At 53.8% G+C, this 14,401-nt stretch overlaps 1 protein-coding gene across 1 annotated transcript in view; it reads left to right on the top strand.

Annotated features, from left to right (window-relative positions):
• Positions 1-14,401, top strand: part of NPHP4 (nephrocystin 4) — a 107,369-nt gene that overhangs the window by 55,419 nt on the left and 37,549 nt on the right. The window contains exon 11 of the mRNA XM_032863247.1: positions 2,040-2,178. Coding sequence (XP_032719138.1) covers positions 2,040-2,178 — 139 coding nt within the window. The remainder of the gene's footprint in view (positions 1-2,039; positions 2,179-14,401) is intronic.

Genomic DNA, 14,401 nt, shown 5'->3' with positions numbered 1-14,401 from the left:
AGAGAAAGGAGCAGTTTTACACGGACTCTCCCAGGAAATAGAAGGATGCCAGCAATTCCCGACTCACGTAACGGGGCCGAGCTACCGCGCTGTCCTGATAACAGGACCAGAGACAGTGTACGGATGCTGTTGACACATGTCCCACAGGGACACAGATGGAGAATCATCAGCAAAACCCTCGCAGATTGAATCCAGCAATATGGAAAGAAGACAACACCATGACCTGGTGGGGGGTTGTCCCAGAAATGTAAGGCTGGTTTTGTTTTAAAAATTAATAAATATAATTCCCCATAGTAATATCCTAAAGAAAGTAAACTGCATAATCATAACAATTGACACACAAGGCATTTGAAAAAAATTCGACTTTGATTTTTGATGAAAGCTGTGAGCAAACTAGGAGTAGTAGAGAAGCCCTTCCTGTCTGGGGGACACCCACACAAACCTGTCAGTGAGCACCCTGCTGGGCAGTGAGAGGTGGGGTGTCATCCCTTTAAGGTCAGGGACAAGCGAGGGCCGTCTGCTCAGCATTCAGAATCTCGTTCAGCATCGCACCCGAAGTCCTAGTCAGGGCAGTAAGGCAGGAAGACAAAACGAAAGACATACAGATTGGAAAGGGAGAAATAGAGCTGTACTTGTTTGCTGATAGCGTGATTGTCTGTGTGGAAAACCCCAAGGGATCTACAGAAAAACCTGCTAGAGTGAATTAGTGACTTCACTGAGGTTGCAGGAGACAACAGGAGATCAAGATAGAAAAATCATTCATTTCTGTATACTAGCAATGAAAAGTTGACAAGCAAAATTAAAAAAAAAACAAACCCAAACAGTATTACTTATAAAGCTCTTCCCCCGAAGAGAGAAATCTAATCACACGATGTTTCCGGGATCTGCCTGCTGGGAACTGTAGCCCGTTCCTGTCGCCGCACGCCACCGTTCTTGTGCTTCCTCTTTTCTTGGGTGAGATCGTAAATGGAGAGACACAACATCTTCATGGATGAGAAGATCCAACATGATAAAGATATAAATTCTCCCCAAATTCATCTACAGATAATATAATTTTAATCGAAATCCCAGCAGGACTTTTTTTTTTTTTTTTTTTTTTTGGTCTGGATGTAGACAGATTGATCCTAAAATCTATACAGAAAGCACAGGAATTAGAAGGGTCCGGGCAGTGAAGCAGGAGGAATCGCGCCCCCAGTCTGACCCTTAGAGTAAAGCTTCCCCAGCCCCTGTGAAGAGCTGTTGGTGAGGGCTTGGCACGAAGGTCAGGGGAGCAGAACGGAGAGTCTAGAAGTCAACCATGGTGTCCTGCAGAATGAACTCTACGCACACCCGTACCCAGCAGTCCTGGTCTTAGAGACATTAAGACTTTGGTTCACATGGAGTCATGTACCCCAGGGTTTGTAACCGTCCACACTGAAAAGAAACTGAAGGTGCCTGAATGGGCAAACGCATGAGTAAAGCATGCCCGTTGCCCCAGAGAGTGCCGCTCAGCAGGAAGAGGAACCAATGACGGATAACGTCCCGCTGCTTGGATGAGTCCCATTGGCACTGTGTGCAGCGCGGGAGGCCAGGCTCAAAGTGATCTGTCACGTGGTTCCACGTGTATGACGTCCTGGATGGACCAGGCTGCTGTGATGGAGATGAGCTCCGTGACGGCGGGGCCAGGCAGGAGCAGCACGGGGCAGGGTTTGGGTGATGTGCTGCTCTGCGCCCTGACGGTGGTTGTGGTTACATGTGTTAAACAGAGTGATACGCCCAAATTTAAAAGTCAGTTTTTCATAGGTTTGGTTAAAAACACGTGCAGAACCGGAGAAATGTGATTTCTGCGTGTGTAAGAGACTTCCGTGCTAACGTGGTCTTCTGGGGTGTTAATGCCACGGCTGACTGCTCAGGAAGTGACTTATCATAATCTAAGAACACGGGGCTTCAGCTGTCCCTGGGTTTACGTCGACTTTGGCCCAGAGGACCCACTTCTGGCTATAACTTGGGAGCACTGATAAGGGGGGAGGCTGCCATCACTCTTACTGTGTCTACTGTAGGTGAAGCAGGTGGAGTCGGGGACCGTCCAGTTCCAGTACTCGCTGAGCCCCGAGGAACACCTGGACACCACCACGGGGCTCGTGCACGGCCCTGAGGCAGAGCGGCATCCCTCCAGGAGACCACTCACATCCCCCACAAGTAAGTGTTTGCAGAGGACTGACTTTTCGTGCACACGGCATGACTTCTATCTGTTCCCGAGAAGTACGTAGTCCAGTACAATAACATTTATCTGATAATCGCACAGATTTGCTTTAATTTGGGTCCCATGGTTGAACTTCTGCTTAATAAGGAGGTGTGGAGTTGGACGGTGACCGCACGTCGTCATCTGATTCTAGCAGCTCTCTGACCAGAGGCCTGTGGAAGGCTCTGCATGTGACACCCATTGGGGCACGTGGCCTGGGGTCCTGCAGACACGGACCCCGGAGTCAGAGCGTGGCTGAGAGCCACGGGCTACCTGCTGTGTGTGGTGCCGTTAATGTGTGAAACTTTGTTGTTCTAAGGTGCTTCCCCCTCCGGAAGCACTCTCCGAGAGTGGGGTGTCTGATCTCAGCTTGTGGCTTTGAAAAAGGGAGCGGGGACTCCCAGAGCAGAGCGACGTCCTTCCTGGGAGCAGTGACGTCTCTGCATGGGTGTAGGGGGTGAAGCCGCGCAGGCGGCCACTGGGCCTGTGTCCGGCTGGCTCAGCACCTGGAGGTCAGGGCCTCTTGGCTTCTCCCCAGGGACCCCGAAGCCAGCGTCTGACTGAGAACCCCACCTGTTGGGCCCCTGCAGGGCTGGCGTCAGAGGGGTGTTGGAGACCTTCACTCTGCAGGGTCCTGAGCCCTGGCCTGAGTCTTCTGGAGATCGCTCCAGTTGAAAGAATGTTCTAGATCATAGGAGGTTTGTCTCTTAGTTAGAAAGGGAATGGACTAATGTGTAGGGCCGCAGAGGGGAGCTCTAGTCCTGGACTGTGTCCCTGACGGATGCTGCTCCGTCTCCGGGGACGACCTGCTGGTGTTTTGGCCGCAGGTCCCGGCTGCTGGAGCAGGGGCGCTAGTGGGTCTGGGACTCGTTTGGGACAGATTTTTTATGAGTTGAGATTCTAGTTTATGGGAACTGGTCTTGTTGAATTTAATTTGATGGTGGAAGCAGTCCCTGTATGGCTTTGGCCTAGACCTTGGCGCAGTGGCGCTGTCTTCGTGGTCTTCCGGGGCTTCTGAGACGCCCCAATGTACTCAGGTACTAGACGGAGAGTCTTTTGCTTCGGGACAAACCACATCATTAAGGATTTTCCTTCTTCTCAAAGAGGCGGTGCTTTTGGGGGTTCTAGTGGTTCTTCCAGTTCACCGGGGGGCGGCCAGGATTCCTGTTTAGCGCCAGTGTCTGCTGGTCACCGGCTTCTGTCCGCAGCGCCGCTGGCCGCGGGCTGTAGCCAGGATTTCTGGGGAGTCCCTGCCGTGCAGGCAGAAGCCGTGGGTTTTCTGTCAGGGTCCGTGCAGGGCGTTTCCAGGTTTCCTTGCTAAAGTTGAATGCCTTAAGGGCATAAAATATGTTGTTTAAAAATACTAAACAAAGGGTGCAATTTATTTCCTACCCATTCCGTAATCTAGCATCTTTCCTTCTTTGACATATAGTTACATTTTAAAAAATAAAACAACGAGCTCTGAGAAGGGTAAATATGAAAGACAGTGTCTCAGCTTATAAACACAGGTAAACGTTGTGATTAAATGTTTTTGATGGAGTTACTCAGGACAGTGGTGAAGGGCAGTGAGCGTGGTTCATCCACGTCTGTGGGGAAGCCTGAGTAGTGGGAGTCCTGGGAGGACACGCCTGCACTGCGAGCTTTGCGCGAAGACAGAATGACCTTTCCTGAAAGGAGTTTTCAAGGCTTTGGTTTACTGTGCGGTCCTGGGGCTGGAAATAAGCAGCTGGTTTGTGTGACGACGTTCTAATCAAATTAATCCTAAGCAGTGATGGGATTGCCTTGTCGCTTAGCTGCCTCGGCCCGCACCAGCTGCTCGGGTGGGCTGTGGCTCAGCAGTCCACCGGGTTGGGTCTTTCTTTTCCAGTGGCCTTGACCTTTGGTGTGTTCAGACCGGGGGGGTCTGCCGCTCCCTCTGTTTGCCAGAATTATCCATTAATTGATTTTTATTTTTTATTTTTAAAAAATATTTTACTGGGGCACCTGGGTGGCTCAGTGGGTTAAAGCCTCTGCCTTTGGCTCAGGTCAGGAGCCCAGGGTCCTGGGATCGAGCCCCGCATCGGGCTCTCTGCTCAGCAGGGAGCCTGCTTCCTCCTCTCTCTCTGCCTGCCTCTCTGCCTGCTTGTGATCTCTCTGTCAAATAAATAAATAAAATATTTTTAAAAATATTTTATTTATTTGAGAGAGTGCTTGTGTGCACGCATCAAAGGGCGGGGAGCAGCAGAGGGAGAAGCAGACTCCCTGAAGAGCAGGGAGCCCGGTGTAGGACTCGATCCCAGGACCCTGGGCTCCTGACCTGAGCCAAAACCAAGAGTCAGACACTTAATGGATTAAGCCACCAGATGCCCTAATTCTCCTTCAGTTTTAATTGGGTAATGTTAGTCCTAATTTGGGTTGTATTTTCCTGCTTCTCTGCTCTCAGTATTTTTTATTGTGTTACAGATATTGTGAATTTCCTTTTATCGAGTGTTAAATACTTTTGTATTTGATAAATACTATTGAGCTTTGGAAACAGTTTGATCCTTTCAGATCTTGCCCCTAAAGTCTGTTAGGTGGGACCAGATCAGCTTTAATCTAGGGCTAACTATTCCCCTTTGCGTCCTCCCATCTCCTGAGTTACAAGGTGTGCCGTCTGCCTGTGCAGTGGGCCTGCTTCTGGCCCCAGGTGAACATCCAGGGTCTTCCAGGAGCTCTTGCCCCAGCACTGGGTGCTGTCCTGATCAGTCACCCGCTGGATCTACAGGGAGCTCTCTGTAAGTGACCGGAGTGCTCCTTCTGTGCACCTTGTCCCGTCTGGCGCTTGGCCCTGCAAACTGGAGCTTCCTCGGCCTTCTCAGACCCTCAGCTCTGTCTTCTCCATCAGGGGTCCCCTGTGCCCTTTCTCTCTGCACCGTGACCTGCAGACCCACTAACCGCAGTAAGCAGGGACAGCTGCAGGACTCACTTCTCTTGTTTCCTGCCCCTCAGGATCACTGTCCCTTGTTGCCTGAATTCTATTGTCTTGAAACCTGTTGTTTCATGTATTTTGTCAGTTTAAAAAAATTTGTTTCAGATGCATTTGTTTCTGGTCATTGCTTCGTGTTGGCCGGAAGTAGGCGTCTTTGCCTCCTGTGAGCGGTTTCTGGGCTGCTGGAACCCTGCACCGCAGGGCTGGTAGTCCAGGGGTTCTGGACGTTTTCCCGGCTGCTCGGTGCTACTGTGACTCACTAGACGTGCCGTGTGTTTTCGTGACTTCAAATTGGGCTCATGCTCTCTGCTGGAGTGTATCTTCCTTGTGCACTGCATTTACTTTACTTTGAGATAGAGTCTTTTTTTTTTTAATTAAAAAATTCCATGGTTGAGAACAGTGAAGGCAATTTTGAAGACGAAAAGAGGCTTCACCTTTCCTGATTCCTAGGTGTGCAGAGTTCTGGTAGCCAGAAGAGCGCAGCAGAGATAGAGATGGACATAATAACGAGTGTGATGGATGGACAGGTTATAGATGAGTGTGTTGCTTTGCAGCTATTGTTGTAACCAATTACCATAAATGTAAAATGGCTTAAAACAGTATGAACTTACTGTCATGCAGTTCTGGAAGTCAGCGGTCCGACATGGGTCTCACAGGCTAAAGAGGTCTTGGTGGGGCTGGTTCCTTCTGGAGGCTCCAGGGCAGACTCTGTCTTCTTTCCAGCCTCTAGCGGCTGCTGTGTCCTTTGGCCCCTTTCTCCCTCTTCAGAGGCACTGGGCAGTTTCCCGATCTCTTTCTGACCCTGACCCTGCTGCCTCCCCATCAGTTACAAGTACTCTGGGATTGCGTTGGGCACACTGATCATCTGGGCCATCCCCCCGGGAGCAGCCAGTCACTGGCGTGCAACACCATCACACTGACGGGTTCCGGGGACTAGGATGTGGGTATTTCTGGGGTGGGGAGCATTGTTCTGCTCACCGCCGGGAGCAGGGCCCGCCCAATCACACGTAACTGTGCGGGATTGCTGGTCCATAAGGAACATATAGAATTAGATCCTAATTTCATAGCATGTGCAAAAATAAATGTAGGTGGATTATGAAACAAAACTTTAGAAGTGATAGAAAACTCTAGAATTGGAAGATTAGAAAGAAGAAAGATTATAGGAATAGCTGCTCCAAATCAATGAGAAATAATGGAAATGGGATAGAAAAATGGGCAAAGCACACGAACAGGGGATTTCCATGGAAGAAACCAGGTGGCTGGAGAGCGCGGGACGGGCTCAGTGTCGCAGGTGACTGGAGAAGTGCACCGCACAGGGAGGAGTGATTTCATGCCCCTGACGCCCACTCTCCGCCCCCGGAGAACTGTAGTCTCATAGCACGAGGTTCACGCGGGTGCTCGTGGGCAGGCAGCTCTTACCACGCCGGCAGGAGTGCTGCCCGGACGGCTGCTTTGAGGAGCCGTTTCATCATATCTACTTCATACCCTGGGACTCGGGTGCTGGTTCTAGATGCTCGTGGGGAGCGGCTGGCTCTCAGTGTGCGGCGGCCTGCCGACTCCTCTGCGGGATGGGAAGACGAGCTGGTGTGATTGGACGTCCGGGTGCCGTACAGCAGGCGGGTGAGCCACGTGGATCTTCGTGTCTCCCCAGGGATGAATCCTTAAGACCATGTGTGCAGGGAGCTTTTCAAAACATTTTTATTTTTAAAGATTTTATTTATTTATTAGAGAGAGAGCGCGCCCATGAGCAGGCACCCGCCGGCCTGAGCAGGGGGAGGGGCAGAGCCCTCAGTGAGCAGGAGCCCGATGCGGGGCTCGATCCCAGGACTCCGGGATCATGACCGGAGCCCAAGACAGATGCTTAACATACTGAGGCACCCAGGCGCCTAAAAGGTGATCTATTTTCAAAAGAGACTATAGGGGTGCCTGGGTGGCTCCCTGGGCTCCTGGCTCAGCAGGGAGTCTGCTTGTCCTGCCTCTCTCCCTCCCGCCCCCGCTTGTGCTCACACACATACTCTCTCTCTCTCTCTCTCAAATAAATAAACAAAATCTTAAAAAAAAAAAAAAAGACAACAAACAAACTACCAAATATTTTAGAGCAAAAAGAATGTACCACGCGGGTGTGAGGTATGGATACGGGGGAAAGTGCGTGTCTGGGGCAGGGAGGATATGGGAGTTCTCTGTCCTTTGTGCTCGGTATTGGTGTGAATATAAGACTGCCCTAAAAATACAGTCTATTTAAGAAAAGAAAGGGATGGAGGGAGGACTTGTGGGGAACTCGGTAGTACTGCCTGTCTTGATTTGATTCACTCGCGTTGAGGACTTCTGTCTCGGTCTCCGTGACTGGGCTTCATCTGTGGCAGAGTCGGCGGACGTCAAGCCAGACGGTAAATGTTTCAGCCTTTGTGCGCCGGTTTCCCTGCCGCTGCTCCTCCTCTCCTGAGCCGTGTGGTGAAAGCCATGCGAGCGAGCTCGGCTGGGTTACGGTGAAAGTTCGTTCACAAGCCCAGGCCGTGGGCCGAATCTGGTAGGTGGACTGGAACCGGCAGTCCCCTGATCTATGGCTTTCTTTCCTGTCCTGTCCTATCAGGTTTTGGCATTTGGAGTGTGCTAGTTTTGCAAAATGCGTGTTTAGTTAGGGCTCTCTAGAGAAACAGAACCAGCGGGCTACCCCGTAGGGAGAGATTTATTATAAGAAATTGGCTCACGCTTTCCATGGAGGCTGAGAAGAGGCCCAGGCAAGCTGCTGTGTAATTAGTCCCAGTCCAGAGGCCTGGGAGCCGGGGAAACCCACCATGCAGGTTTCGGTCTGGGTCTGAAGGCCTGAGAGCAGGAGCGCCGAGGGCAGGAGACGATGGGCATCCCAGCTCCATGGGCAGGCAGAAGGGGCCCAGTCCCTCCTTCCCCCACTCTTTGGTTTTACTCAACAGATGGGGTGATACCCACCCACACTGCACAGGGCAGACCGCTTCCCTCAGTCGGGCTACTCAGACAGTAACTTCAGCAGGAGTCACCTTCGCAGAGACTCCCAGAGTGATGGTCGGCCACGTGTCTGGGCCCCTGTGATCCGTCTCATCCACTCGACACAAAAAATTCATCATCACAGTGAGAATGCCTTCTGTATGTTTCTGGGCTTTGAAATGGTTTCAGCAAAAGGCAGGACCTGTTTCTTGCAGGTTTGATGAAAGTTACCTATAAAACCATCAGGAACTCTGTGCCTTTGGAAAGGATTTTCTGACAATGTTAATCTTGAAAACAACCAAGGCTATTGAGGAGCAGTTGGGTGTGTTCCAGAATAGCAGATGCGGACGTTCGGACCATGGTGATCCCGAGAGCTGAGGAAGCCGGGGGAGGAGGAGGCTGCGGGGGCGGTTCTGAGCAGAAGTTCATTGGAGTGAAAGAGGGCTCCGGGTGGTGGCTTCCCATGGGCTGCAGGTCCCCGCTGGTCCCCGGTGTGGGCAGGTGGGGTAGGGACACCCTGCCGACCCCCGCTCCCTCTCCCATCTCGATGGGGTTTCCTTGGTTTGTTTTCATGATCTTTAAGTTTCTGTTACGATTTATGGCTTTTTAGGTTTTCCATCTCAGCTCATGGTAACTTTGGGGATACCTACTCTGTAGATGAATGGTTAATTTCATTTTGTTTACTAAGATCCTGGGATAAACTTGTATCTAACGTGAAGATCCCAATTTCTGTTTCTGCGGATGGACTCCCTTTGTCATTCCCGATCTTGGGGCGAGTCTCTCCTTCTCTTGCTCAGATTTAGCGGAGGCGTCTGCCTCTCACCCTCTGGCAGGAGTCCGCTCTCGGTTTCCTTTATTGGTTCTCGTGCTGTTTGGAAGTTTCTGATTATGTCTTTAATTTTAATCTAATTAGTTATAATTTAATATGACTTTGACTTCATTAATATCCTCCTCTTTTTTTTTAAGTTTTAAAGAAGTTGAATGCTTAGCCTATTTCCACGTGTCTGTTTCATAGAAACATTTAAGTTCCTGTGGTTTCCTTCTGAGTACCTCCTTGACTACGTTTTGAGCTGTGGTGGTCTTATTTCCTACATTATTGGTTTCAGTTTCTATTTCCCTTTGACCTTGAATTTAGAAGTGAAAAATAACAGCGTCACCTCCAAGTACCCGCACCGAACCCCTCTTCCTAGTCTTGAGCGCCCCGTGCGGGCGTCTCCCTGGACAAGCGCGCTCCCTCGTCTCGCGGCTCTCGGGAGATCTCGTGTTCATTTCATCCTGTTGTTTGTTCCTGGGTCTCCTCCTTCCCCCGCTGCCCTGGGAGTGAGTCAGGTCTGCCACGGTGACGGATAAGCCCCAGATCCCACCGATACAAAACAGAATGGCTTGTCTCTGGACATCCACTGCCGGTCGTGGTCTCAGACAGCAGGCGTCGTCTGAGTTCTGCTGGCCACGGCGCCACAAAGAAAGGGACACGTCAGGGGAGCCTGCCCCACGGTCCCAGAAGTGACATGCAGGACTCCTCCTGGCTCAGGGGCAGGAGCCAGCTGAGTGTCCACGCCCTGTGGAGGGGCTGGCGGGTGGCCTCACTGGTGCCCGGGATGGTGCAGACGTGCAGATCTCTGGTGCGGGCACTTGTTTGACACTGAGCACTGTGCTAGGAGCATCTCATGACTGCGGTGTGTCCTCTTTCTGCTGCCCATCTGGGTCCCAGCTCAGGAAAGCACTCGGCACATTTGCAGAGCTGATGTGAGGCTTGGCTGTGTCCTGGCTCTCGAGTTCTGTCTGTCTGTCTCCCATACCCGGTCCCCTCACCATCAAGTTCTCTTGTTGGCTTCCTTCCAGGAAGAGTTTCTCCTCATGGCAACCCCAGCTCTAAGGTTCCCCTCACGCACATGTGTTCAGGGGTTCCCCACACGCACTGAGATGGAGCCCTTCCTCTGCTGTGTCCCTTTCCCCCTGCGGTTAAGAGCTGGGAGGGCGCTGCTCTCGGAGGGGAGTGTGGGGTCAGGCTGGGGAAGCGGCACGGCATGGACGGAGGGCCCGGCCTCTGGATGCCGAGTCCCCTGCCACTCCCCAGCACGCCGCTGCTTCTGCGTGGGGTGGTATCCCGGCTTCAGCCAGCTTTCCCCGAATCTGGAGAGGTTGGAGTGAGCGGATCTTGGTAGTCCCCACCCCTCTGTGCTGTGTGAGCAGGACAAGGACCGGTGAGAGCTGGCCTGTCCCCTGGAAGCCCGCTGCCTCCAGCTCCACTCGGGCAGCTGGGCAGAGCAGTACCCACGGGAGGCTGGATGTTCGTGGCCTCCGAAGCGTGCTGTGGAGGTTGGGGGGAAGAGACACCTTCCCCTGGAGACAGTGTGCTCTGGGCTCCAGATGGATCCTGTTAGCCGGCGGGACAACATCTGATGACCGGGTGAGGGTGTGTCTTCCCCATGCGAAGCTCGGCAGACAGGTTGCTGGAGGGATGGGGATCTAGTACAGACATAGTGTGTTCCCCACTGCCCTTCTGGGGCCGGTGGGTCTGCATGGGTGCAGCTGACTGCATTTGCTTTATTTAATCTGGATTTACTGCCGTATTCATGTCACATTGATGTCATTGCCTTCATCCCAGGTTCGCTCATGTTTAACTGGTGATGGGAAATTTCCCTCCTTTGATATTTTACCAACTCACATGGTTCTATTAGAAATCTTGGTGGCACACAGCTGTCACGTTAAGTGAGGGACTTGGGCTCTCTGCCATGAATTACCTTTCTTATGTTCCCTTAGAAGGAGGAGGGAGCAGGGGCCCACGCCTCACCCTGCAGGAAGGAGTGCAGGAGCCACTAGAGGGCACCCGGTCTCAGTTTTCTGAAACTTGGAATTTCCCGGACCTGTTTGTTTCTTTTCGGTGGCTCTGGTGGGGTCAGTCGTCCCTGTGTTTGCTTGTAGATTTGGAAAACAGCTGTGGGGCAGGGGTCGTGGGAAATGTGTCACCATGATGTTTCTGGAATTCCCTGACTCAGGTTCCTGGTGTGGTTGTAACCTTTCTTGTGTCCACGCTGCGGAGACATCCTGTCCGATGGGAGGCTCCTGGCCCCGGGTCGTGTCCCCCAGGTGGTCGTACAGGAGGGCTTTGGGCCTCCTGGCAGAAGCCACATGAATGGGTGGATTTAAGGAGGTGCGTGTGCTCTGCTGGAGGCCGTCAGTGGTGCTCAGACTGGGGATGGGTTGCTGCTGTGGCCAGCCCTTGAAGGTGACTGTAGCCCCGGGCTTCGGTCACCACGTTCCCCGGTCCTCTGGGGCCTGGTCAGCTGAAACAGGGCCCCGTGTGGATCTTGGCTTTAGAGTATCGCTGGCAGCAGGGTGGACAGAACCGTGACACCTTTGCTGTGACGCTCCCTTGTCAGCAGCCAGAACATGCGTCTTCCCTGTGCCCTCTCTGCTTAAGGAACACCCGGGTACGGTGCCAGCCTGCCTCCCTTGCACCGCAGAGCCCGGCCACTCGCACAGGTCGCGTAAGTTCCCAAGCGCCGAGGTGCACGTTGGATCCTGGGTGCTAACTTGGCAACACTCTGGCAAGTGCTGGCACAGACAGCCGTGGGACTTTGGGACCTCAGGTGAGCTCGGGACACGTATCCCTTGCTGCCCTGACTGCCCGGCCTGCCCGAGCTGTAGGTGGCCGCCATGGCGGGCTTGGGCACCTGCAGGTGTGGCCCCCATGGGCGGGCCTGGGTTTGTTCCTGTGCAAGTGCAGCCCCTCCCCAGTGGCAACCCCCGGGTGGGCTGGGCGGCTCAGGTGTGCCGTGCACAAGAGCACCTTGGCCACCTGTGCTCGGTGCTGCTGCAGCACGGAGACCCACTGCGCCCCTGTCACTGCACTGTCTGCCCTGTCATCTCTGCACAGATCGTGCCCATTTCCCCCATTGCCTGGGGTCAGAACCTTAGGGAGAAGGGCTTTTTATCCCCAAGTAATTAGAAATAAGGGCCTTTCAAAAGGGTTTGCCGTATGAATTCTTAGTGTCTGAAGAACCATTAAGTATTAATTAATGCTTTATTTTCAAAGCCCAGTGGGACACTTATTGTCCCTGTTTTTCTTTAAATCATGGCAGTTTTGTCTTTAGTGGTGATGACCCCCTTCTCCTCCCTGCCTTTTGATGCCAGCCTTTCCCCCCTCCATGTAACATTGCCGACCCCTCCCTCCTGGCCCAGGCCTGAGCCAAGCAGCCGTTGCCTCTGCCAGTGAAGGGCGGACCCTGCAGCGAGACAGGCGGGTCTACGCCGCTGGACAGCGTTTCCCTCTGTGAACACCCCTCCTCAGGCCCACCTGCTGACTCCTTTCCTCAGTTTCCCCCAGAATGCACAGCTGTGTTTGAGAAAAGCGTTCCCAGGAGGACAGCTTGCATTTTGGGATAAAGGGCTTCAGCGCTACCTGCTACCCGGTCTGGGCTGTGGTTGGTGACGGGCAGGAAGGTGGCTGCGCTGTGGGCCCCCAGCGTTTCTGGGGGGGCTTCTGTTCCCTCCAGCCTGGAGGATGTCTGCATGAAGCCTGCTCCTGGTCTCCTGATTACCGGTGTGCTTGTTTTTCTATCTTTCTGTGGCCCTGTGCAGCCCCCTCTCCAGGGCCGCTGTCTGGGCCGTGTGGGCCGCTCAGAGTTGTGTGATCCCGCACGTGCATCCTCTGGCAGAGAAAGTGCCTGGACCCAGGTCTTTGACCAGTGGGACGTGGACAGCCCAGGTGTCTGTGGTGGCAGTTTGGGTTTCTGGAAGCCGAACTGAGAGGGAGGCTTGGACCATTGAGCTTCTGTTGATGGCGGTTTTCAGTACGTTGAGGCTGCCCGGGGAGTAACCGAGTATCAGGGAGGGTCAGTCTTTAGACAGGTGGTGGCCCTGCTGTGGCAGGAGGTGTGAGCTTCTCCTTGGTCCCAACCTGTCGGTAGGGACCCTGTCCGTGTGGCACTTAACCCTGGTGGTGGGGGAACTACCGATGTAGTCCCTTCCCACACCGGAGGCTGTCTCCAAGGCCAAGGCGTGACCACGGCCTCCCGGGCTCTGCAGCCCGTGGGCTGCCCAGAGCATGTGCCAGCGGTCGGTTCTCTCTGGGTTTCCGTGTTCTTCTGAAAACGAGAGCCCAGCAGCTCCCCAGCAGGGGCCAGCAGCTGCTTATGGTATCTCGGTCGGTGCTGAGCTGGCCAGCGCCGTTGGTTCACCTTGTGATGACCATTACATTAAAACTTAAGTTCTTTTCAGTTGTGCAAGCATTCACGAGCACACATGCTTACTCGTGTGCGGGAAGGGCGCAGTGACAGCCCCTTACGCTTGTCCCCGCTCTGTGAGCTTTGGTGGATTTGCCTCCTCCGCGCTTGCTTTCTCTTTTAACTCTTTTCCCTTCAGCATGTGGGAGCGCGCACGGGCCAGCCGTCTGGTAACTGGCCTTTCCCGCTCTGTGACTTCTCTTGCAGCCTTTCCACGCAGGACGCCCCGACCACCCGGGGGTTCCTGCTGCATGCGTGGACCTGCCGGCTTTTCCCCACGTGCTGCCGTTTCCGGGCACGTGGCTCTTTCCGATGTGCTGCTGGCCCTGACGTGCTTGCACACGCTTGCACACGCACGCTCTGCGGTGCTGTTCCTCACGTCCATGGCCCCGGCCAGGCCATGCTCTGCAGCGGGTGTTAGGGGTCCCAGTCTGGGGCCGCCCATGTGGCTTCGAGGAGCCTCTTGGGACCTGAGGGGACACGCTCTGGAGGATGCCGCGCTCTCTGCATGTGGCTAGGCGGTCGCTTATTTTGAGAAGCAGCCGCGCCGGCAATCACAAGGGGCATGAAAACAAAAAGCTGCGGAACCAGCATATTTTGTGGTTTTGGTGTGTTTTTGCTCAGGCCCTGCCTCCCTGGGGCATGTGGCCCCGGCCCTGGTGTCACTCGCAGTCATCTTTTTAATCTGCCGCCAGAGCCTTTCTTGCTCTGGTTTATTTTCCAGGAGGATACGATCGCTTAAAGTTAGTGGTGGTGTAAAGAATTACTCCGCACAGCACGGCACCCCACTTCGGGAACGTGGGGGCAGAAGGGTGTGTGTGGGAAGCTTCGGGGGCAGGTTCAGCTTTTGCTCAACCGAGGACGCAGGAGGCCGACTCCGAGGGCCAGGCATCTCCTAGCGGAGGGTGATGGAGCTGCTGCCTGCAGTTGGGCCCCGTGACCGGAGTCAGCCTGGGGGGCTCTCCAGGATGGGGCCGGGGGGACTTGGCCACTCTGCGTGCTTCCTCCTCTGGACAGTTTCGGGGAGGACGGCAGCAAGTGGCC

This window comes from Lontra canadensis, unplaced genomic scaffold (genome assembly GCF_010015895.1).
Source record: "Lontra canadensis isolate GAN:19392208 unplaced genomic scaffold, GSC_riverotter_1.0 scaffold25, whole genome shotgun sequence".
NCBI classification, from domain to species: Eukaryota; Metazoa; Chordata; class Mammalia; order Carnivora; family Mustelidae; genus Lontra; species Lontra canadensis.
This window is presented reverse-complemented; position numbering and strand designations above follow the sequence as displayed.